Genomic DNA, 26024 nt, shown 5'->3' with positions numbered 1-26024 from the left:
AAGTCAAACTCAGATCATATGGGAGGAATAAAAGAGACCCTTACAAATACCATTGAGGACCCTCATTTTAATAGTATTAGTGTGACTGTCTTAAATATGTTCATTGTCTTTCGCTGTATTGCGTGGAGTTTGGTGGTCTAAGCCTGCAGATGTTTGTCTGAATATTCTGCTAGATTGCAAATTTCCCTTGAAAAAAGTGCACATTTTTCTTTGAAAGCATGAAGTTTATATTCTAATTTCTCTTGTCTGTTTCCAGATGAAATAGCATTTAAAGGTGATACAACTGGCAGGACTTCTACAAAGGAACTGTTCAATATACTCCTCTGTTTCAGATGCACTTTAAGATTTCTTGTATGATTTTGGAATTTTTCTTATGTTGTAACACCTGAATTTTGTCAGCGTTGAAAAAATCAGCCTGTTTTTGTTTGATAGTTTGTTTTGGGGAAGAAAAATCCTTAAGAGAAAATTAATGTGTCTGGTTTTGGTCTGTATTGTTATTTTTCTCAATGCAATTCATATGTTTTCTTGAAGATTTCTAAGTGTAAACTTTTTTCTGTGTTTTATTATGATGAGTAAACAGCAGGGTGTTTGCTTTCCAGGAATTGTCTATTACTCGCATCCCTTTTTCTTAGAAGAGCAGAAAAAAGGGATGTGGCGTGGGTGAGCAAGCTTGTGGCAATGCTTCTTGATTGGTCTTTTCCTACTATCTAGATCTTTTCCTCAATTTAGTGGTAAGAGTGTGTTGTCTGAATCAAAATTAGTGTTCATAAATGCATGAATTCCTATGGATTAATAAGGTGAAACTTCTGCCTGTTTTTATTAGGAATTTCTGTACGTGACTATATTGTAGCTCAATGGTGCAGAGAATGGAAATACTGGTGTTTTGCGAAGGAGATGCATCTTATGTTCTTGCTAAACCAGCATAACTTGTGGTAAAGACTGTTGCAGCCTTTGCACTGTTGTATGTTTTCATGCTGGAAGTGTTTCACATGTGGAGAACTGAAGTGGGTATTATTTATGGAGGTTTGGGTTCAAAGCTTATTGTGAGGCAGACAGAGAGATCAGCAATATATAACCTTGGATTATTTTTCTTGGCCAAGTCCTAGCTGTCCCTGAGATTGGTTTAATGGGATAGTTTTGTATTTATTGAGCTTTTAAAATCATGAAGGAATTGTTCCTTTTTTTTTTGTGTGTGTGTGTGTGATTTCTAGGCTTCATGTATCACAGATTTCACTGCTATAAGCAGCACAGTATATTATCAAAAAAGCCCAGCTGGCCTGGGTGCTGCCAGTGTGTATATGTTTTGCCCTGGAAGAATAAAATAACCTCTCATGAGAAAAACAAGTTACTCAATAAAAACATCGGTTTGCAGATGTAACTTTTACAGCAGGGTCTTCTGCCAGCACAGTTGTGCTGTTTAGGGACTGTTTTCTTGCCAACTTTTGCCAGCAAAATAGTGGCAATGAAGATTTGGTTTTGAGCCCTTTTAAACTGTGGTTGGGTGGGGAGGGAGAGACAGGGGGAAAATAATAATCCTTCAGCCTAATACAGTTTGGTATATGCAGCTACATATTTCAGTTTTGTGTTGTTACTCTTGCTTCGACAGACTTTCATTCTCTTGAGGAAAAAATGCTTGCTTAATGAAGAATTCATGGGAAAGTAATGCTGAAAAATTAAAGGCTGAATTTTTAAAGTCCTGTGATCCATGTGCTGTGGACCAAACTTGGCATGCATTATCTTAAACCTACATGAGTAGCCCTACCATAAAAATATGGGTGTCTGTATAGTAGCTTTGTTGTTTGCTTTGTACTTAAACACACCTTAAAAAACAATCTTAACACTTCACTCAGTTTTTTCCAGGTAATTTTGTTGTGGAAGTCCAAAGCTTTGTAGCAGGCATGAATTTTGTTGTACCAGTGTCTTTGGGGAGTGGGAGTACAGTGCTTTTCCAGGAGAGCCTGGATCGTGCAGGAAGTGTATTTTTGGCCAGAGTGCATTAGCTGGGTAATTGGTGTAGAAAAGCACAATTTATAGAGGGGAAATGTGCCTGTGGGGTAGAACTTGTAGCTCGTTCTGTTGTGGGATGTTAGTAGCTGTCACTCAGGGATTAGTACTGATGTATTTTGAACAATTAAAAAACTACTAAAAGCTATTATTTTCAGACTTTGAATAATGTTAATAGGAGAGGGTTCTCCTTAATTTACAGTGCTGTATTATGAAAATTTATGGTAGGTCATAGTGATTGAATTTTCCATGAGTGCCATTACTTAGTTTTAACTCTGGCTTAATATTGTGGAATACCAACATTGCTCTGCTTTACGTAAAGCTCCAACTGTCTTGTTACATACTGTAAATATTACAAAGTCCTCTTGGATTTCTGTAATTTATTTTTCTTATTGAGTAAGCTGAAAATGGTGTCAGATGTTCATACTGCTTTTTCATGTCCGTTTTGATGAATCTATTTATTACTTCTGTAATGAGTAGTACACATGGTTGGTTAACCAAGTTATTGAACTTCATCAACCTTGGCTGAAATTCACAATGCACGTGAAACTTGTTGTAACATGTAAGAAATTACATCTGGGCTAAAAGGTTCAATAATGATTACTACTTGTAATGGAATCTTTTTACAAAGGATGGGATTCAGCTGTATGCCTGTGTTGTACTTTCTAGTACTTCTTTTACAGGGGAATAATGTATTTGTACAGCAGGAGCCTTCATATGTGGTACTTTTTGTCTGTTATCTAAGAGTTAAAAAGACTTTTCAGTGAGCTGCAACATAACTTGATTGCTTTTCTGTCTTTAGAAATATTTAATTTCACAAAGGTTTTTCTCATTATTTTATGCCTATTTCATAGTTCAGAGATGAAAAGACCCTTTACATGATTCAGTCTATTTTGCTGGAAAGCAGAACTTGCTCTCTGTACCATGTTCTGTCTTCATGTTTTGAAAGCTAATTGTACTGTAAGAGTTTGAATGGTTTCAGCTGTACATTTGTATTTTTTTGGAGTGCTTCTTAGATGGTGAGAACAGAAGAGGTTGATAAATTCATATTGTTTTCTAATGACAGCATCTTCCGAGACATCTAGAGACTTTTCTAGATGCTGTCAACTCTAGCTACAGCTAAAGATGTACGTTAACAGACATGGTATTTTTGGCTTATCAGCAGAAAATTTCTTAGTGATTATACCTATGCTAAGCAGTAGGGTCACAAGAAGAAAGGATTTCAGTGTCTGGTGTCCCTTTTAAACTCATCATGCTTGATTGTGTCAGATATTTATAAGGTTTTGAAACTCAAGTCTGAAAGAGTAAATGCTTACCAAGAAGGAAGTGAAAGGAGGCAGGTAAGAATTTGGGAAGATAAGATCAAAATCCTCACCTGATTGACAGGAGTCTTGCTACTGACTTCGGAATTAGTGAGGCCAGAATTTTGCCTGAATTATAGAATAGGAATAGTACTGTGAGAAAGAAATAGATTTTTTCATTTGTCCTAAAGTCTACGATACGCAAACCTTTCTAAAAGATGTGTGACTTAGGAAAATAAATACATGAAATGTCACATTCTTTTAATAATTCTCAAGGGAAGACCATTGAGAGCAGAAGTAGTTTTATCTCTTGTGATTTTTTTAAAATTATGATATTTGTGGTTTTTAGCCCTGTTATTGACCACACACTAAGTCTTAAGCCTTCCTGTTTTTATTTTTCTTCTGTGAGAAAGATTTATTTTTTTGTTATTGTTTCTTCACCTTTTTCCATTTTTTTCTGTAGGCTTTTCTTTTTAATATGCGAGACCTTTGTAGCCTTCTGTTCAGCTATATAATCTCAGTTTTTCCGTTCCTGTAACATCTCTTGGGTTTTGATTTCTTGCTGTACTTTTACATGGTGGCTTTTAGTACTTTATCTGTTGCTTCAGAAAGCTCGGTACGAACCGGCTGTGTTCAGATCTGAATAGTTCTGTAGTAATACACACTGTTTCCTCTACTTCATTTAAGTATAGTTACCTTGGTCACTGTTTCCAAGTTCGTGTACTTAGAGTCTCCTTTATACTAAAAAATTAGTGAAGTTAGGTTTTCTGGTTGTTGTCATACTTTCTTGATAGTAATAGTATCTTTGTGAGCAAGGAACTGTCACAGTTCAGTTCTGGATATATTGATTTAAATCTTTTGTATGCACTGTGACTTGAGATTCAGAAAAATGTGTTGCTTGGAATTTTTTTTTATTTTTTCCAGGTTATGTTAACTTTGTAGGTGATACATTTCTTGCCTCCTTGTTTATTTTTCATCTCCAAGCAGCTTTATCAGAACATTCTCTGATTTGGTCTCCTTTATTTTTGGTATCTTAACTCAAGTTCATAAAACTTGTGTAATTTTCCTTTTGTGATGATTAGTCAAAAAGCTGCCTTTGTGGAAAAAAAATCACTGTTTTAAAACTTTTTGAGGAGGATCTGTCATTCTCTTCTAACGCAAATCAAATTAAAGAAAACATTATATTGTGTATTCAGAGCTCCACGAACTGTGAGAGGTTCTGGATTTGTTCCTCTTCTGCCATTGGCAAGCATGAGCAGCATTTCTTGCTGCTATATATTTCTGTGTTACAGACATTAACTCTGCTACCTAAGATTTTGCAAAATATGTCACGAGTCTTATTTTGCTCATGGGGCAATATATGGCTGCAGTAACAGACCTAAGTTTACAGATTATTCTGTGATTATACAGATTTTTCTGTCACAGGAGAAAAAGTATGCTGCTCTGAAAGCTATTTTAATTCTTTAGCAAGAGTAATTAAGATATATTAAGAGCAGATAATATGGCAACTAGAAATAATAAAGTTTTTCCTAAAAGCACTGTATTTGTTTGGGTCTGTGTCCAGCTGTGAGCAGCTGCTGAGGGTATAACTCTTATTCTTTGTTGAAGGATTTTTAACTCTGAAGGTAAATTTGGACTACCCTGTGTCTTGCTAGGATAGGCTATGAAGAGTGCATAAAAAAGTGCATGACCTACTTGGCAGCACACTTTTGGCATCCTGAGTGAATGAAGATTGGGATCTGTGAGAAGATATCTTACTCTATCTGTTTCTGAATCTAATCTGTGATCAAAGGAATAGAGAACTAGACTTCCTGATTCCGTTTTCGTATCTGGTACTTTAAACACTTCTCTCTTGCAAAACAAAAAGTTATGTTTCTAGAATGTAAGGCAGAGATATGCTTCGTGATGGTATATGATGTAATTTGATGAATAAATGTCACTTACTAGACATACACACACAAAGATTTTGTCATTTAGCTGGGGAACTTGTCGTGGACAAGGCAGACTGAATAGGAGGTCAGGAGTTGTACAGCCTGACTTCGGTGTGATCTTGAGTGAACTATTGAGTGCTAGGTTCTGACAACCAGTAGAAGGTTTTTTTTTACCTAGTTCACGGTACTGTTGCAAATTGTGACTGAAGGTCTTAGAATACAATGTCGTCACAAACCCAGTAGGATTTAGAAGATGTTTTGTATGCTTGTTCACCTGGCAGTTTTTCTTATTTTACAGATCTAAAGTTTTGTAGCCATATGTGTTTTTGGATTTAACATCCTATTTCCTGAACTGCCAAGGCCTACCTTGGTGGAAGGTGAAAAAAATTAGTATAGAATGGGCAGCTGTAGGTGGTCATTTGCTTTAGAAGGTTGTTGTCATTGAGCTCTTGTGTGGGTTGCTGGTGTTCCAGCTGTTAGAAGGTAGACCTTTAAATGTAATCTAAAAAATACATATATGTATATTAGTTTTCTTGTGGGAAGATGTGTGTTATGTTTTTGTGCCCTTCTTGAAAGTGTGGCAGAAAGGTCTTTTTTTGTTGTTGGTGTTGCCCATGGCCTTATGTTATAATTTAATGACTTCTAATTCTTGCTTGTTTTCCATTCTTCTTGCTTTTGTGTGTAGACACTTTTTGTTAATACTGTTCTTATTCTTCATCTTTTGTTTCAGAACTCCATCTCCTGCCTTACTTTGTATGTCGGAACCACATGATGGATCATTTGAGTTACATAACAGCTTCCCATCTCCCTCTTTCCTTCGTAGTTTAAAGTACACCCAAAAGGTTTGCCAGTTTTGAACCTTGGGAGGTTGGTATCCATCCTGAATACAATCAAATAAAAAAAAAATCTAGAATTTAAGGAGGTAATCCAGGACTGTATCAATTCCCAAACCTCCATGTCTTGTTATCTTGCTCTTTGCTAGCTAGCTCTTATCTGCTGGTTTTATTTGCTTGCACTAGAAGGAACAATGAACTGCATCTTCCCTGTATTGAGTTCTTTTCACAGGATCCCAAAATGACTCTTGTGTTAAAAACTTCCTCTGCTGCCTAACTAAACAAATTGTCTTATCTCATGTTGACCAAAGACACAGATGGGTAGCGACTGCCAGAAATCAAGTCAAGTTGTTCTAATTTTCGGTCTGCTCATCTATTCCTTTGTGAGCTCTTTAGAACAGGACCTAGTTGTGTATGTTTGATTCTCTAAGACATCTTTTTTTGTAACCCAAATTGTGAGCTGTTTAGGACAGAATCTTGTTTTATTATTTATCTGTAAAATGTCTAGTATACATTTTAAAATATTTCACTGTTTGTGTAACTGGTGTAAATAAATATCAAGTTTGTTTTAAGAAAAAAATTGGTCCAATTTATGTTGTAGTACTTCCTTGGTATCTTTACATAACACTGAGTATTTCTCATGGAATAATTTACAGATTAAAGCTTGGAGGATCTGGCACTTTAGCTGACAGCACAGTATGTCTTTTAATTATTCTACCTTGGATGAAGTATTCCTCTTTATTAAATTTATTTCTTTTATTAACACTGTACTGTTGTACTTGCCAAAAGGAGTTTCAAAACATGCAACTGATTTTTTTTTTTTTTGTTATGTTTAATTAGGGCTCAGCTCAGCAGTACAGAAACCTATGATACTGTTGGCTTACAGAAGAACAGAAGTGTACTTGAAAGGAAACTAGACAACTGGCTTTTTTTCTCCATTTTTGCTTTGGTTGGGAAGCTGGTTTGTTGCCTAAAGCTACTGCTGATGCAAAGAGAAGCTTTAGAGAATGAGTTTGCCAACCCTGTTTCTCTGAACTTGCAACACTTTAAAAATATCTGATTAAAAAAAAAAAAAAGCCCAAGGGAGACAGTCAAAGATAAATTTTGAATTCTCTGGGCTTCTTTCTGATCACTTGAGTAAGCTTGTCTAAGAAGGTGTGTTAAAAATATCAATGATGTGTGTGTGGGGGAAGCCCCAGAGTTTTGGGGATCAGTTGAGAAAAAAATGCCCCTTAAAACAGCTTTCAAAACCTAGTTGAGACTGACTATCTGATCAGATTTTTTTATAAATCCAGTTATGTTTGATCTTAACGCTGGTACTTTTCCAGAACACAAACCCTTCAGAATGTGAAGATTAGGTAGAAACTAGAGTCTTTTCATGGTTATCCTTTTTACTGATGTTAGGTAAATTCTTTTCTTTTTTTTTTTGGGTGTGTGTGTGTGTGTGTGTGTGACTATTGTAAGTTTTGTTGCTGCTGCTTCACTTTAGCTTGCCTCAGCTTTGCTATTAAATAGAGACGAAGCCACAGTAGCATGCACGCAAATGTTATTTATTTCCTTAATAATCTATTCAAGTAATGTTTATTATAAATAGACTGGCTTTATTTAAATAAAAAAAAAAAGTTCTCTTATCCCATAGTGACTAAACATTCAGGAATGATTACTTACTGGGAAATAGTGTGCCCTAAACGTCATGTTGAATTTGACTACTCGGATCTGATCTAGATTTCATTGAGATGCTGGTTTGATGTTGACTCTATGTTGTGGGCAGATTTACTGGTTTTTTGCAACTCTAATTTTCAGTTAAATGTTTATTTTAGAGGTGTTTATTTTGCAATAAAAATAGTGTATTAACACAACTGCAGTCTTACAAAATATTTTTTTATCACTTATGAATATAAACATATGTAATTCCAAATAGAGTAATTTAGGTTTTTTACTAAAATTAGGAATATGAGTCATACTAAAATGAGTTCTGCTCATTTTGAGACAAAGTTACTCACTCAGCCTTCTTTTAAGATGTATGTAACTCTTTTTGTTTGACTTGAGTTGGTGGTAATACATATAGATGCACTCTTAGGTGGAAGGCTTATTTTTGTTTAGAAAATGTGAAACTGTGTGCCGAGTTGCTGCGTATTCAGGTTCCTGTCTTCCCCAGTGATATGTTGTATGTTATAAAGGAAAAATTTATACAAACAGAAAAATAAATTCTCACATAAATTTTCCTTAAACATTGATTTATAAAGCCAAATGCTAAATTCTGATATTTTTTTAACTACAATAATTGATTTGTGTTAGGAAACTGGTTGACTTGCTTGCAAGAAGCAACACTGTCATTTTTAAAGACAATCAAAACAAAACATGGATTTACTCTATGGTTGAAGAAACACTGAGAATAAAAAATTCAGACAGAGTAATCTTCAGTGGCAGATGTGATGCCAAGATACAACTAGTTGTGTTAATCTATGCAAATGTTTTTAGTATTGGTAAAATGCTACTCTAAAATGCCACACTTTTTTTTTTTTTTTTAAATCCACAGAAATATGCTTGGGATCTGGTAGGAGCATGACCCTATCATTTAATAGATGAAGAAAGGCTAGATGAAACATGAAGGCTGAGACTTGGTGGTTTTTTTTTTTTCCCCCTCTGAAAGAAGTGTGTGTTATTTATACAGAGCTTTGCCATTAGTTGAAAAGGAAGATGCTTGTCTGAATCCTTTTTGACTGGGATTTTTGTTTGCTGATATACATCTAATGCAAGGAGTAGGTGTGAAAGAAAACTGGGATTTCACAGAAAATTCATTTTTTTTCTCTGATTCCCCCTCTCTTCCCTTCACCCTAATCCCTGGCCACTGTTCATCTAGTCAGGCCCCTAACAGAACCTGTTTGTATTTACATGACCTAGCAACTGAAAAAAAACCATCAAAACAAATCTTGATTGGGATGATATGTACAGTTTAGTATTAAATACCAGTTTTGGTTCTGTCTACCCCTATGTTTTAATTAAGCTTCTTAAAGAATATCTAACTTAATTCAAAACCACAGCTTTTCAGGGTAGCCATCTCTATGTATTAGGGGTAGGCATTTAATAGCTGGTGGGAATTGCCTTTACACAAGTAAACCAAGGTCTTATCATGGGACGTGCACCATCCTTGGAAGTGTTCAGGGCCAGGTTGGATGTGGCTCTGAGCAACCTGGTCTAGCAGACTGTATCCCTGCCCATGGCACAGGGGCTGGAACTGGATGATCTTTAACGTCCCTTCCAACCCAAACCATTCCCTATGATTCTGCAATTCTCTAACACGATAAGTAGCTTGGATCTATATTTAATATGCTCTATGTCACAATAGGGTTCATTCCAGACTGGAGCTCTTGGCTTTTATTGCAATAGTTATGTTGGATAGTACCTCTACAAGCACCTCTACAACATGAAGGGTAGGAAATGTGGGTTTGATTTGCTGCTAGACTATACCTTTGGATAGCTGAGATAATTATCAGCATTGGGTTTTAACAGAGCTGAAAACTTTGTTCATATCTTGTGTCATTGCATTTTAAAATGAGTTGGTGGGCATCTTTGGATAGTACAACTAGAGTAGATACTAGATCTGACTGCAACTTTCTGGCTCTTAGGTGCTGTGTATTTTAAATGTATGTGCCTGATGTAGTCACTGATCTATATTTTTGTTTGCTTGTTATTAATTTAGCTTTCTTTGTCTCAAATGATGCATTTTTGATTTTTTACAAGGACAGTGAGTCACAGATCTATATAGTCACATCAATTTAAGGATGTTTTCTTCATATTTGTGCTTCCTTCAGATGAAACTAAGTATTTTGAGTTTTGTCAGTGACAATGCAATGCACTTACTGTTAAGAATAACTTTGCCTTGCCCAGAACATTATATTGTGATGAAGTGTAATGTCTAATGAGTGTGTATTTTTAAGCTGGTTAGATGGAAAACAGAACCAATGTATTAGTCATCGTTTTTCATTTTGGTTGGCATTTTCTGTGGTTCATGGCTCCAAGAAAAACACATCTGTCCAATTTACACACAAAGGGAGAGGCAGGATGTATCTCAAATAACATCAAACTTTGCAATGAAAAATATCAGTATCTCATTACCATGTGCCTGCAAACACACAGAGACAAAGGTGCATTAGTATTTAATGCAAATTGCTCATTTTAAATTTAGTCTTCTAAAAATACATTGGTGTTTTGTTTCCTTGAAAACTTGCATTTGGAGCAACTTGAATGGGTCTCTTAAGATTTTATCATAAATACCTATATTGAGCAGAGTGGTTGTGGCCAACCGATCCTGATACAGAATGCATGGTGCTTTTTGGGCTCTGACAACTGAGTTTGTCAATGATGTGGTGTTTTGCATATGGCTGCCATCACTCCATGTGACAGATCTGTTGCTTGTTGTACCCTTAAACCACCTGCACAGACACATCATTGTTGCAGTATTTCAAACTGAAAAGAAGCTTATGTTATTCTGAATTCTTCATCACTTCAGCACATTTGAATCTGCTTTACTCTTTTTTTTTTTTTTTTTTTTTTTTTTTTTTTTTCCCTGAGGTGTTAAATAAGATGATCTGATTCACTGTCACTGGGGTTTAGGTGTTCCAAGTTGAAATAAATCTAGTGATGTCTAGGAGACGAGTCTCTTCTCCATTTATATGTACTTCTCTTGGGTCCCAAAAAAACAAAGCACACCTAATCTGTTGCTGAGATGCAGCAGTTGGGATGAGAGTCTATTTTGGATGATAAAGAGGATTTTTTGCAAGTTCTTGAGTGTTTAACCTTTTCACAACTCTCCTCTGAAGCAAAACTGGAGTTGCATTTCATGTAGAGTACATGTTGCATTTAAAAAAAAAAAAGTCTTGTGTCAGGGTTTTTCTCTGGTTATTCTCATTTTCTTCCTTTTTAGCTGAAATAGAAGTTTACCCTTGATCCAGGAAAAATGTAGTTTTATTTTCAAAACAAAGGTTGTTTGAAGGAAGTAACATCATCTACCTGGAAAAATAATTTTGTGATACTTTTATTACTTCTGCATTAAAGAAAAAAATAGTATGAGTATAATTTTGAGGATTGGATATTGCAGATGAACCTTCTGGTGGTTGAATAAAAATTGTTGTGCCTTATCAGAACGTTAAGGGCTTAAAAAGATGCATACGTACTGGGCTCTGTTTGATGGCTTAAAGCTTGGGGAGACTCTGCTGGTTCTGTGCATGCGGTATGTTTTCTAGGTAAGCTGTTGGATTGGTTGTGCGGAAACACACTGGCCAAATGTGAGAATATTTTTCTTCCAAAGATCTTAAAGTAAAATTGAAGTGCTATGTATTGGCCTCTTAGTTCAAGAGGAGGTGTCTAAGAAGTTGTTTGTTTTTTTCTGGAAGGAGCTCTGAGTAAGATGACCGAACCGCCCCCCCCCAATAGCATTCTTTTTACGATCTTTGTATCACTTCTGTCTGGAGGAAGGAGTTCTCTAACTTGCATGTTTTGTACACTATCAGTGTTTAAATGCAAACTCCTGAACTAGTGGTTATGCTGCCCTTGAGTGAAAGAGGCCAGAAAGTATTTTTTCATTTATGTTTAGTGCCAAGAATGTTTTAATTAAGGTTTCAGATTTTCTAGATTGCAGAATTAATTTAAAAAGCCGTTGCTTTTACTTTATGAAGGTTATATAAAACTATTGATCCTTCCTGAGAAGAACCAAATTGTACAAATAAAAAACTTCCTATTCATTGGAAGTTGGATTTTTGCTTGCAATATCGTAATACCCTATATGGGAAAGAAACTGTTCTTCCAGCTACTAGTTTATCAAAGAATGATTTTGTATAAGTCTCTTACCCATTTTATATTAAAAGCAAATATTTCCAAAACCCCCCAGATCTATTCCGAAAATTAACTTGCTTCACTCTGCAAATGGGGCATCTGGCTGTTTATAAGAACCCGGTAGACGTTTGCTGCAATTCAGAAGGCAACGTGGAAGTTTGAAAACAATGTAGTGGCAAAAAAGAAAAACCTGAACGCAGCTGTGAAAGTAATACACACTTTTAGTGACAGAAAAAGTTTGTGCTTATAAAATCAGAGTTGGTTTCTGCTGTTCTAGTCCATAAGTAATCCATCAGTATATGAAAGACCAGAAATATGTAACACAAGCAGGCTAATACTTTTCACTTCCAATTCCACAGAACATGGATCACTTAACTTGATCTCGCTATGTTTACTGGAGTGGAAGGGGAGAATGTTTTGTTCTAGAGTCCCTTTTAGTCTGCATTCAAACTGCCTGCGACGTAGAGCCCAGGGAAGGCTGGACTCATGCTAGCTTTATTCAAATCGTTACTCAAGCACATGAGAAGGTATTTTAGAATCTTGGGGCTTCCAGAGCTGTTCTATCAGTGGAGAGACAGGAAGAAATGTTTTTGAAGAAACTAAATATGAACAAACCCTGTAGGCTTTTATATTGAGAACTAAGCTGTTGCAAAGAAAGATAGCGTCACTGTGTTTCGAGTGTGTTGTAAATGACAGATCCAAGGTATCCTGGAGGGTTTGGGAGAAGGTAGAGAAGCTGAAGAAAACTTGCTATTGTCTGAAATGTTTTTAATTTCATCTTGTGCATTCAAGCTTTGTTATACTTGAAATAAAGGAATGTTTAAAAACATGTAAATGCCTGATGCAATTTTTTTACAAAATATCCCCCAATGATAAATGGACTGTATGATGTCTATGTTATTTATATAAATTGTTGAATTACTCTTCCACTCAGTGATTCCCTTTGTTTTATAGAGGAGGTTGCACTGTTTGACAGAGCCATATACTCATCTGGTGTATGTTGACACAATGTAGTTGGCATTAATTGAGCGATGCTAACTGCTCGTTAATTGAGATCGTTAGCTGAAAATCTGTCCCAAAATTCAGTGATAGTAGTCGACTGTAGATGTGAGAGTATTGAACAATAGTCATAGAAGACACAGAATGAAATTGAGTGCTAATTTTTGAGTCTTTATGAAAAGCACACTGTAAGTAAAGGGCTGAAGGGTTTTAAATGTCTGCAGTGGATCCTATGCGCTTGTAGCTCTCTTGTTAGTTCTCTACCGGTTCTTAGGTTAGCTGCTGATATAGAGAGCTGTGCCATAATGCTGATCCTCATATATGTCTGAAACATGATTTTCACCTCAGTGTCAAATTAGAACTAATTGAGCTAAGAGCAACAGCAGCAAGAGTAGGCTGTTTCAGAAGATTCTTGCCTCCTGAGATTTCCAGAAGAATCACTTGAAATTTATTTTAATTTTATAGAATGCTTGCTCAACTTAGTATAGATTATTTAAATATGCTATGATGGTTTTTCCAAAGTGTATATTATTTAGACATACTGTTTTTCTGTCACTTTTGATGGAAGTATGTTATCGTATTCTTCGTAATTTGCTGTCCTTGATGCTCAAGTATATTAGCCTATGCTGTTTTTCTAATGTAGTTGTTCCTTCTTTAAAAAAAAAATACTAGTATATAACGTGTGATTTTCTGTAAGAAGATAGTCAAGTCTTGTGGCTTTTTTTGAGCTGCCTACTTTGAGAACTGAAGCAGTGAGCAGTAATACGTTGAGGCTGGGCACGGTTTCCTTTAGCCGTGTATGCCCTTTGCCAGCTGCTGCGGGTGGGCAGAACGTGAATGCCCGTAGTTCTTGTCAGCAGCAGGCTGTGTTGTCTGGTTTACCTGGACTAAATAGCTCTGCAGCTGCAATACCCTGGCACTATGGTACAGGGAAGATTCACCATTGGAGGCTAAGAGTTGTTTGCTGGAAAAGAACCTGGTATCGTTGCTGTTAATGTTCCCTCATTGTGAGAGCGCTGTGTCTGTGTAAGAGAGCACACTGGTGGCTGCGGTCTCGGATTAAGTGCAATTTTAAAGACATCTTTGGTTCTTTTGAAGGCCACAGAGTTGTTCTTGTGTGGGTAGATTTAATAAGAGCTCTGGTTCCTTAGTTATGCACATCCTTAACATTGTTATTTAAGAGTTCTCTTTCTGTTTAGCCCTACTGTGGTGATTATTTTTTTAAAGGCTTTACTATTATTTGGGTGTTTATGATGTTTGTGCTTTACTTTGGTGTATGAAAACACATTCCATGTGTAGTTGGATTCAATGTAGTTTTTTAGATAGGTAAGCTTTTTCTTTACAGAGTGTAAATAGTTTTGTACTTTAAATACCCAATCCCTGTGTTAGGCTGAAGTTTTAAAATTTACGTTGTTAGCAAACTCAGTTTAACACAGTTACTCTGTTTAAAAAGTTTTTCATCCTGCTAGAAGATCTTCCTTCCCTTTTTAAGGTATGTGACACTGGGGGAGGAAAGAAACATTCGTTTTCATAGAAGAATCAGAGAGGTAAAGCTGTAAAAGGACTTGAATACTGAGGTGCTTCTGAACTCCTATTTCAGGTGTTTCAGTTAAAAGTTGCGTTCTTCTAAGCTCCTGCATAATTCTTTCTTAAACTGCAAAGATACTTAATTGTACTGCTTAATGAAGATTTTCAGGTCTGTGAAGAATTATTTTAAGGACATATATAAAAATGTTGGTCTCGAGAGTCAGCGAGTTGGTGGGTAGATTATATTTAAATCCCAGTGAGCTCTGAAAAAGGTATTTTGTTACTATTTCTTCTTGCTATATTCCATCTGGTAGATGGTCTGAAAAGATGTCTTATGAATTATGCTCCACACTCAGTGATAAAAAGATAAGTAGTAATAGTTTATATACAATCTCTACCTGTAACCAGAATTGGAACGTTGTGGATTGGGATACCTGGATTTGTTTTTCTCCTTTTGCACAAATCTAGCTGTCCTAAATATAGTGCGAGTGTTCGTGAATGAGTTAGTAGTTCAGAATATGTCTGATCGGGAGACACATTAGCACTTGACCTGTGACAGTATTTTGACTGGAAGGATGGACTGCTGCTTAAAAATCCTCTAAAACAAGGGGTTTTTTTTCTGCACATAGATTTCATTGAAGGATCCAGAACGTGTCTGCCTAAGGGTGAAGAATCGTCCTTTGGTAGCCCAGAAAAGAGCGAGTACATACATCCTAAAGAGAAGTGTTCTAACACTGATCTTGAAGTTTGCAGGGAAAAATCAAGGTGGTATTAAAATTAACTAAATTTGCAGCATGTAACTTACTTGGTTATATTTTCATCTTTCTCGGTTTAGTTTATAATGGGAATCAGTTACTAGCTATAACAAAGAATGGCGTGGAATTTATTATTTTGCAGGGTGACATGGGGTAGAGTTAGCAAAACATCATCATGCTTAGTTAATTGAACTGGCAGTCAGCTCTAGATCTGTGTATAACAGTGGAAAAACTGTTCTTACTTCCTGGCATTCCAGCTAGTTTTTAATAATATGGTAAGCTGGTCCAAATAAGTGGTTGGTGGTTTTGGGTTTTTTTTGTGCAAAACAAGCAGCATACAGCTAGCTAATAGTATTCTGGTATAAGTCTTACATTAGTTACATGAAAAATTCTAGTTAAAGATGCTTAAAGTGGAATTAGAATGGGAAATCTTTGCATATACTGTAGCTGAATTCATGTGCATGCAATGAATTACCCAGGTAATTAAAGTTGCTTGGTACAATGAATAGCTTTAAAAAAGATACAAGAAAATTGCTTGGACTTAAATACCGTAAGTATGTAATTGCAGAAAATGGTATAAATTCATCTTGGTGTCTGTTGTTTCCATAATGTAAGTTATGTCCTGTACTGTAACTGAAATTTGTTGCTCCGGGGTGTTTTGGAAGTGAGACAGCCCATTTTAATAGGCTTTTTGGTAAACAATTTTTAAAAAGAAAATGAACATGCTTTAAATGTCACAAAGCTAAACCATATACTTCTCTAACTTCCTCACATGCTCAAATTGCTGGGCATTTCATTTTGATTCTTCATTTTCTAGTTTAAGCTTGTCTAATTGGAATTCATTAAGCTATGCTATGCCTCTTTCAGCTAGATGGAAATTTCTGTCGTTGTTATAGTTCTCCATGGAGATGGGCCCCAGTGATACCGTTGCTTACATCACAAATGCGTAGTAGGTCACCCCTGATAGAAACCAGTTTCTGGCTCAGTTCTCTGTGGTTTATGGGCATTCTGTATTCCCAGGAACTCATCACCTCCTGCTGTAAATTCTCACAGATTTTTTTTTAATTAAATGAAGTTTACCTTGGACCAACTTTATGCAGCTTTTCATTAATGAATTAAACAGTGAAACAGAGTATGCTTCCAAAGCTTGCAAATGATCTTAAGGTGGAAAGAGTTGCAGCTCTTTGTGGACAGTTTTATAATTTGAACTGATCTCATTAAATTGCAATACAGTCCCAAATTAACAAACTGAAATTAATCTGAAATCTGAAGTCTCCGTTTAGAAAGGAGAAATGAAGTGTCCAGATTCAGAAATAGAAAAAAATGTATTAACGTTATTGCAAAAAAAAAAGGTTGTGTACAGTCATTTAGGAATTCACTGTGAAACTTCTATGGATGAAAGAAAACAAACAACAAAATACCTGGGGGTATAGATTCATGCTGCATTTTTAATTGCAGTGAAGTATGAACTGTCTGTCTGCTTCTTTCAGATTTAGAAAGAATGTGCTCACAGATGAAGTCATGTCAATGAGTTATGTGAAAGGGAATTTTTCAGGGATTATTTTTTTTTCTCTGTCATCTGGTACATCCAGTGACCTGTTTAGCCTCATGATTCTGTAACCAACGTATTGAAGCTGCATGGTATTTGACTGATTATTTGTAATGAGAAGAATTGTGAAAAACTGTTCTCCATAGATCAGTTGAAGATGGGACAAAACCTGAGTTAATTTTACATGGGTAATTTAAAGAAAATTTTAGCAAAGATTTTAAAGTGTGTGGATAATAAAATACACATGTAGATTACAGATCTCCTTAGATAAAATCTCATTTTCTAAGTATCAGCTTGATAACCCCTCCCGGGAATGGTTTAACACTTGGATACTTCTCTGGTCCTTGGTTTTGTGGTCCACAGATAGGCTGATGTTCAGATTGGAACAAGGAGCAGTTATCTCCATGTGATTTTTGGTTCTTACCCCTCACACATCCCATTGGATGATCCCTCTGCCACAGGTGGTCCTCAGATTAATGAATCAGAGGTTAACTGTGCATCTAAAGAGCCCAGAGCTCAATCTTAGAATACTCTTACCACTTTCAGTGTGATGTTGCTAGGCATGATAGTTCTGCCATCTTGCCGTAATTCATTCTTCACTGTCGGGCAAGTAAGGAGTATGTGTAATCCTGCTCTGCTAACAGCTGAAGGCACAAAGGCAGATAAATTGAGTCTGATTTTGGAAGATCCCAAGTCTGTATTGCACAAAATATATACAACTGTTGTCCCAAAGGCCTGCTCAAATTGAGGTGTCTGCCTTTTTTCATATGTGCTCTTAAACATCCAGGTGACTGTCAAACAGGTGGTCAGAGTGCAGGTAGTGCCGGTGTACTTAAGTGCATGGCTCACCTTTTCAGGTAATTTTATAGCTCTGTTTTGTTACCAAGACCTACTTCTGACTAGGAAAAAATGTTTTATCATAGGTTTTGAAACTGCCAAGTCTCTTGCACTGCATGGGGCATATGTTATTCTGGCCTGCAGAAATACGTCAAGAGGCAATGAAGCTGTACAGCGCATCCTCCTGGAATGGGTAAGTGAACGTTTGTAGTGTCCAGCACTAAGCTATGTTTTTCAAGATGTGAAGTCTTTTGTGCAGTACAAGCAGTTAAGTAGATATGACATTGCCATGCAAGAATCTAAGGAAAAAGGGATTTGTCTTATTTTGTAATATCCTGTTCAGTTACTGGTGTATCAGTGATACTTTTCATTTCGTACAACTGCACTGGACTGCAAGGACTCACATGCTGTTGTCTGTTACATGCAGATGCTTTGTAATGGCGAAAATGTTGGAAAGACCCACTGAGGCATGTATCATAGTTAATAGGACAGGACGTTTCCAGAACCAAAGTGTGTAACTGAAGGAGAATGTTGGATGGCTACAAACTTTTCAGAAGGGGTGGGCAAGGAAGGAGAGGCAGTGGGGTAGCTCTGTATGTCAGGGAGCGTTTCGACTGCCTAGAGCTGAAGGATGGTGACAGTAGGGTTGAGTGTTTGAAAGATAACAACAAATGTTTTTACAAATACATTAGAAATAAAAGGAGGGCCAAGGATAATCCGCATCCTTTATTGGATGCGGCAGGGAACATTGCCACAAAGGATGAGGAAAATGCTGAGGTACCCCTTGCTTTCTTTGCCTCGGTCTTTAATAGCAAGGCCAGCTTCCCTCTGGGTACTGAGCCCTCTGAGCTGGAAGACAGGGATGCGGAGGAGCAGAATGAAGTCCCCACCGTCCAGGAGGAAACGGTCGGTGACCTGCTGCTCCACTGAGACACGCACCAGTCTGTGGGGCTGGATGGGATCCACCCGAGGGCACTGAGGGAGCTGGCGGAGGAGCTCACCAAGCCTCTCTCCATCATTTATCTACAGTTCTGGCAAACTGGGGAGGTCCCAGTTGACTGGAGGTTAGCCAGTGTGACACCCATCTACAAGAAGGTCAGGAAGGATAACAAGTGACAGGACAAGATGAAACAGCCGCAAGTTATGTTGGTGGTGGTGGGGGGGAAGGTTAGGGAAAGTTACTATTTTGCTCATACTTTTTATACTATGACAGATTGCAGAGGAACATCCTTACACTTCTCAAAACCAAGAATGCTTCCCTCCTTTTCTTTCCCAGTCCATCAGGCCCACAGCACTGCTGCCAGGCAGTCTGTATTTTTCTTCCATTTTATCATGCAGATACAAGCTCTTCAGTACTGTGTCTTCCCTTGTTCCTCTTTGACTACTAACTTTGCCCCCCCCTTTTTTTTTTTTTTTTTTTTTTTTTTTTTTTGTCATTCAGTGTTCTTAATTCATTCCTCCGGTAATCATTTACTACTTAGTAAAGGTGGCAAGGTACTTTTGTCAGAGCTTGCTGTGACTGCTGACTTCCAGGAGATAATCTATTGATACAGTTCTATACGCTTAAATAATAAACTGTAGGATCAGATTCTTGGAATTTTATTTCTTTCCTGATAAAAATTGTGATGAGTGTTTTAGCTTTATTTCCCAAGCTCTGAAAATATTTCAAGTGCTCCTAGGTGATATGGAAGAACACTTAATAGTATTAATATTTACACATCAGTAGTCTAGAGATAATTATTTATTAGTACAAAATAAACAGTGCTTATTTACAAATAAGTATTTCCACATAGGTGATGCTTATATAATATTGCTAATTTTTGTAACCACAAGTTTCTTCAAGAAACAGTCTTTGTATTTAAGATTTTTTCTCTTGCCTGGATGATACTAATGATTTACAGTAAAGGATTGGGAGAGAAAAATATCTTCCTTTCCCCTTCAATACTTCACATTAAAGCGCACTCTTTTTTTTTTTTTTTTTTGTTTCAATAGCATGGTAGTCCAAGAGAATTCCAACAGAATAGCATAATGCAAAATAGTAGTGTTGGTTTCTTAAAGTTCATCTGTCTGTTCTCTTTCAATAGAACTGTATTTGGTGATATTTTGTTTTCTGAATTCGGTAGCCCCAGTCCAACTAAATAGATCTCTATATATGTGTTTTATCTAACTAAAATAAGGCAGTACTGGGTACCTTTCATTTGAAAAATAACCCATTATCTCCTTAATTTTGAAAATATTTCTGAAGACACTGAAGGCAATGGGAGTTCAGGAGTACTTGTCTTAATACCTACATTATATCACCAAAAATTAATGAATTGTTAATTGAATGAAGATCACTGAAGGTCAAATTACTTCAGAAACACTACATATATTTACTAACAGTTTTCAAATTCTAATTGTTCAGGAAAGAATCTCATCTGTAAACTGGGTAGCTGGAAAACCTTCAATGCATCTTTGTAATGGCTTTGTTGTTGTTTATTGAGAGGGATTAATTAACTTTGATTATTGCACTAATATTATGGCACTTTGACAGTCCCTCAGATTTATGACTCTGGGAAAATAAACAAATGAAATGCAGGTGCTGGAGCAGAAAGAATAAGTTATTACTGAACTTTAATTACTTGGAGTGTGTAACCAGGGGAGAATTAGTTGATGAATTACAAGATGCTTAAAATTTACATCAAATTGTGAGCAATCTTGAGGAAAACAAACACAAAAACCTGCCCCAATATCAGTTACTGAAAACAAAGAGACAAAGATTAATTTGATTGATACTAGTATTAAACTATTGATGTAAAATATTAATTTTTAGTTTATAGATGTAAGTATGGAGCAGGAAGTTGTTAATTGAAAATTCTTTCCTAAAATGAAACAGTTTAAGAAAAACATCAACAACCTCTGCAGTATGGTTCAGATGAATTCTCAACATGTAGCTGTAACTATCCTGCTATAAAGAACTTCAAAGCATCCACGGTATTTTGTCTCCCTTGTTCCTAGAGAAAGTAAAACTATTGAAAGGAAATTGAAATTGAAAACCAATTTTTAAAAAAATACAGCTGTTTAGGATGCAGCCTCAGAAGCCTCATGTTCATGTTACAGGTTTGGCAACAGCAGCGTTACCTGCTTGGTTTATGTTATCTTGTAAATTGTTCAGATTAAATCTCTGAGCTGCGCTGTAAATACTGTCTTCCTGCAGTATTTTGAGGGGTGGAAATTTGGTAAATGTGTTTCTACTCTTTAACTGAACGTCTAAACCCCATTTTCTTGTAAAGTGCATGAACTGTACGGCATATGTAACAGTACTTAGGGAAACCATCCAGCTTGTTCCCTTTGAGTATATTTGTGACATCCTTGTCTGGAACGCTGTCAGTGAGTGTCTGCGGAAAGACAGCTCCTCTTTGGGCCTGTTGGGCTTTTAAATATGCTGGTAGGCAAAACCCGCTGGTTCAGTCCGCTTTCGGCGCAGGCTGAAAATCAAGTTTATAAAGAGAAAATGGGACAGCTAAATGGCTTGGAAAAATTCAATTGTTAAGATTTATAGAAACCGGGAAGAATAATGGGAGAAAGTGTGACTGTTTCAGATTAGTTGCCATAATGTTTAAGAAAAATTCAAACTGATCTTAATTGGCTGTTGGAAACAAATCTAGAAACTGTTTTTTAACAATTCATGTCTGAAGAGCTGTTTTTATAGAGAGTTTGAGCCATTTGAGTAGCGATTACCTGTACAAACTTGCTAATTACTTTTGATAACTGACATTTGTTTGCTACCTGCAGTACTCCAGTTATTTTCTTTCTGAACTACAGTGCAATTTTTCTGTTACTGCAAATAAAGGTTAATTGCCTTATGTAAACTATTGTGACAAGTTTTAATGTGACTGGTCCAGCTGGTCTGTCAAATATAATTTTTATAGAGCGGTATAGTTTATTATATTGGTATAATCTAATGTTTTATATACATGGAGAGAAAGGAAGAGAAAATATGTAAATGCAGCAGATAAAAAGAGAGATCAGTATAGCTTCACATTTGATATCTTGAAAATGAATGTTCATGCGCAATGATGTTCAATATCAATTTAAAACTGTTTGATAATTTCTTGCTCGGAAAAGAGGAAATTAGAATTCTAGAGTTATGATTCATTTTAATCAGAAAGAAATTGTCAAACATAAATCTTTCCTTGAGTAGTGAAAAGACCTGAAAGCAGCCAAGAAAAAATATCAATACTTTAAAGCAAAGGAGGAATGATTGTTCCAATTCGTAGCTTAATTGACTTTAAGGCTTAATGAAAAACACTACAGCGCTGTTTGTACACATAGTTGCTCTGACGAACATTGAAATCTATGCTCCAGGAAGAGAGCTAGGTAATTTATTTTACATTATTATTGATATAATTTCCTAATTGACTATGAGCAGAATGTTTGGGTAAGTCTGTGTAGCTCCAGATGTTAGCGGTATTCTCAAGAATATACTTAAGAATATGAATGAATAAAATATTTCATAAGTCACAGCTTTTCTTGCCAAGAAGCTCTCATTTATTTATTCCTGTCAAATCGTCTTTGAAGTAGATATTAAAAGATAAGTTGTAAGTTTAATATTTCATAAAATGTATAATGTTTCTTTTGTAATTATTCCTCAGTGTTAAGCCTTCAGCTACATCAAAGATTAGAAACTATAAAAAGAAAATGTGGGTTTGTTTTATATGTAGAAACTTAAGGTAGGGATGTGACAAGAGAAGGGAGAATGGCTCTGAAGAACACCAACAAAATACATGTGACTCCTTGCTGTATTCCTTTCCCCAAAGCATTCTTCACCTAACGAGTGATTTATATTCTTGCTGATTAAGTAACCGAATAAAATTAAAACCTGGTGAGTCTGTGTATTCCAGCTGTAATCTTGTAAAGCGTAGAAAGATGAGAAGCAAACTAGGCACATTTATACAGAACATGGGCAACAGTTTTTGTGTGTCAACTATGTGTGTTTCCCCCTCAAGGAAGGGGGACTGATTTCCCATGTAGTCTCCACTGGTGTCCTTGGTTTATGGTTGTTTGTGTATGTAGACGGAGTACAGAATAGCTCTGGAAAATTATTTCTGTCTTAGTCTCTGGGTACTAATGGATGCTAATCTTGATACAGGAGATAAAGTTTCCCTTTCTATCTGTTGGATGCTAATTTTGTAAGCTTTTTCTGTAAAATGGTTAGACTTAATACAGGATTTCCATACCAAAACTATATAAGACTACATTAGAAACGGCATAATAAATTGTTCTTGGAATTAACTTATGTGAGAGATTGAGGGAGGACATCTCACCATGATTAGTGGCAGATTTTAATTTATGGAAAAAAACTGAAGAATGTGTGAAAGATGGCTTTGGAGATGTGGTAAATACTGAATGGAGCCACAGTCTGTTAGTACAGAGTTAAAGAGCTTCAAAGCAGTGCTAAATAAACGCTCTTAAAAAGTAATCTCTTCAAAACAGAAAATATTTCAGAATATCTACTGGTAGAGCACGTGCATTGATCTGAAAATATTATTTCCAATATTGTCTTGTTATTTTGTAATAAAGAATTGTATTGTTTCAAAGCATAGTATTCTAAAACTATATATTATTGGCTTACATGCCACCACAGTGTAATATACAGTTATAAAAGCCTGCAATGTAAAGACATACTTCATCTTCCAGTGCTCTGAATAGTGACCGTTCTGAAGAATCAAGGTAAAAGTAGTTATCCAAACCTTGCTATGGGGAAAAGGCCTTGGAGGAAGAGGTAGTATCTCGTATAAAGCTAACCGGTAATGCAATAAAAAAAAATTGTGTCAACTTGTCTCACGTGCAGCCACAGACACTCAAACTAAACATTATTGCCACTGCTGAGTAGTTTCTTTTTAAGAGTGTGAGCCAGATTTTTGTGAAGGAATCTTTTAAGTAACTGTAATTGCAATGGAATCGGACTTTATATTACTAGTGGAGAATTCACAGCGTAAGCTTTAACCGGTACTGGTGCTTGTAACAACTGATTGAGACCAGAAAGTATGACCAGACTTTGGCTGTAATGTTCAAGAATTCAGTAAGTTTCTGTGAGTAATCTACTCAGCTGAGACACTTTAGGAGAGTGAAGTGTATTGTGAAGGTGTTTTCCGAATACAGATGTACAGTGAATTGTTAAATAATGGTAGACATAATTTTTAAACAGTAGTAGCATGCATACACAGCATTAAGAAAATCTAGATGTAATACAGTCTGCTCGTCACTCTGTTAGTATAAGAAGCTAGAAAGCGGTTGCTTTTGTATTTTGAAGTCTTCTGACATGTCTGAGGCAGCAGCTTGTTTCACTTTGCAGGCTGGTGCATTGGGACAGTAACTATCCACATGGACATGTTTCAACCTGTCAGAGCTATTGATCTGGTTATCAGTTGAGAAATCTGTGATCTTCAAATTTTTCTGCCAGATTCATCTCTAAAACCAGCTGTGTGTTGGTGGATGTAGCCACTGACAAGAGCAAGAGCCTTTAATGATTTGTGAGGAAATTTGTGCTTAAAAAAACCCTTGCAAAGTTAAAAACATTAAATAAACAATTTAACCGACATTTACACGGATGAATTGTTGAGATCTATTATTTTGCACGCTATAAACATATGGCATGAATTTACTTTCATTACAGATGCTGAGAAAAGGGAGAGGCAAATATTTATATTAGATTCATGTTTTACAGTAAAAACACTGTTCAGTTTGTTTATACAGTTCCACTGTTACAGTTTTTATGGTCAGTAATGAAATCATTGTAAAACAGAGTCTGAATTATATAGCAGATATGTTAAGCCTCTAACTTGCAGTGTTGGGCATCCTTCTGCATGCTGATTGCATTTAGATGCAAAACCAGAGTTGATGTACTGGCTACAGCTGAACTTTTTCATACTTGCATCTTCATCCATAGTTAGCTCTGCTCTGTTTCTACAGTAAAGATAGAGCTTTATTATCAAGAAAAATACAGTGATATTTTAAAGTAATTACATTTATGAAACGTAAAGCCGGTCAGTGTGAGTGCAGGAGGCTTTAAAGGATTTGGTGGGCATTTTCCAAGCATTTAGAGGACCTCATATAGCTTATAATTCCAGTAAACAGGGATAAATTAAAAAAGTTTAGTTGATTTGATGTATGTTTTATTTCTCAATGTGCTTCTCAAATATTTTTATTCTGGTTCAATTGCTAGCTGCGATTCAAAATAAAGTGAATGCTAATGTGAAAGTGGATAAAAAGGAAAATATTTCTTAAAAAGGTGGCTGTATTTCAGCTTTTATCTACTTGAAAAGGACTACAGATCTATTGAGTCAGTTTTTGATCTTTGCTGTACAGTACTCGGTGAAATACAGAATTTTGGTTACATAAAGCAAAGATCATTAATATTAATTCTTCGTATGTGTGTGACAGTTTGCAGGAAAAATGTATAGTATAAATAGCTGAGGTTCCTGCCCAAGGGTTTTCAATTCTGGACTCTTCAGAGATCTACTTTTCATGATATTTTATGCTCACTACCCTGTGTAGTCACATTGGCTTCCATTGTAATGGTAGCAAGCAAAGGATTTAGTGCTCTCGGAACTCAGTTCTTATTTAATAAGTAGGGATTAAGGAAATAGACATAAACATTTTGTAGTGTCATCTTTTTATTTTGTTAAGGTTCTGGTTTATGTTGTTGGCACATCTCTAAGTAGAGAATACTTTTTAATGGTGATAATAGAGATGATAAATGCAGGAGAAAGTTTAGAATGTCCAGCAAGGTAGAAGGGAATTTACAGCAGTTTAGCACTGTCGAAATTTTACATGTGTGGGAAATAACATTTTTAAAAAGCCTAGTAATATGAATGAAGGCACTGCTCAGTAAAAGGCAGAAATCTTTGTTTTCCTTCATCTTTTCCTCAGATATGAGGAAAGCCGGTATAATGAGGCACATTGAAATAAATTGGGACTTCTTTGCCAACATAGATAAGGCAAGCAGAAGGATTGCTACTAATAATGAAAAACTGGATGCTGGTGAAGGAAAAGAATGATGCAACAGATTAGCTTTATAGCTAGGAGAGATGATGGTACTTAAGAAGAATGGCTGAGGACTGTTTTTATGGCAACACTAGGGAAAATGCTGTGATATCTTTCGAGTAGGGTGATTTGGCTTGCTGTTTGTAAGCCATTCCTGCAGTTCACTGTAGCCTCATCAAATCATGGAAAAGCTTCTGCGGTTGTTACAGCCCGTTTCATCCATCCCTAGGAAAAGCCAGGATGCCAGAGAAAGGGTTTCTTTGCTGCAAGAAGCATGTGAGGACTGTTGGGGATGATGTGGGGTGGGGGGGTGAGGTTAGTCCTGCATAGGCTATGAGTTTGGAATTCCACAAGACCCTGTTGACCTGCCAGTTGCAGACTTTTTGTCATGACGGTGACTTTTATTTAGTCTGGCCATTCTGAAG

At 36.2% G+C, this 26024-nt stretch overlaps 1 protein-coding gene across 2 annotated transcripts in view; it reads left to right on the top strand.

Moving 5' to 3' along the window:
* WWOX (WW domain containing oxidoreductase) overlaps positions 1–26024 on the top strand; it is a 531203-nt gene that overhangs the window by 12563 nt on the left and 492616 nt on the right. For both annotated transcript variants that reach the window (XM_037408960.1, XM_037408959.1), the window contains exon 5: positions 17658–17764. In XM_037408960.1, the coding sequence (XP_037264857.1) occupies positions 17658–17764 (107 nt within the window). The remainder of the gene's footprint in view (positions 1–17657; positions 17765–26024) is intronic.

Source organism: Falco rusticolus, chromosome 15 (genome assembly GCF_015220075.1).
Source record: "Falco rusticolus isolate bFalRus1 chromosome 15, bFalRus1.pri, whole genome shotgun sequence".
Classification (NCBI taxonomy): domain Eukaryota; kingdom Metazoa; phylum Chordata; class Aves; order Falconiformes; family Falconidae; genus Falco; species Falco rusticolus.
Note: the sequence above shows the minus strand (reverse complement) of the source record. Positions and strands in the feature narration are given on the sequence as shown.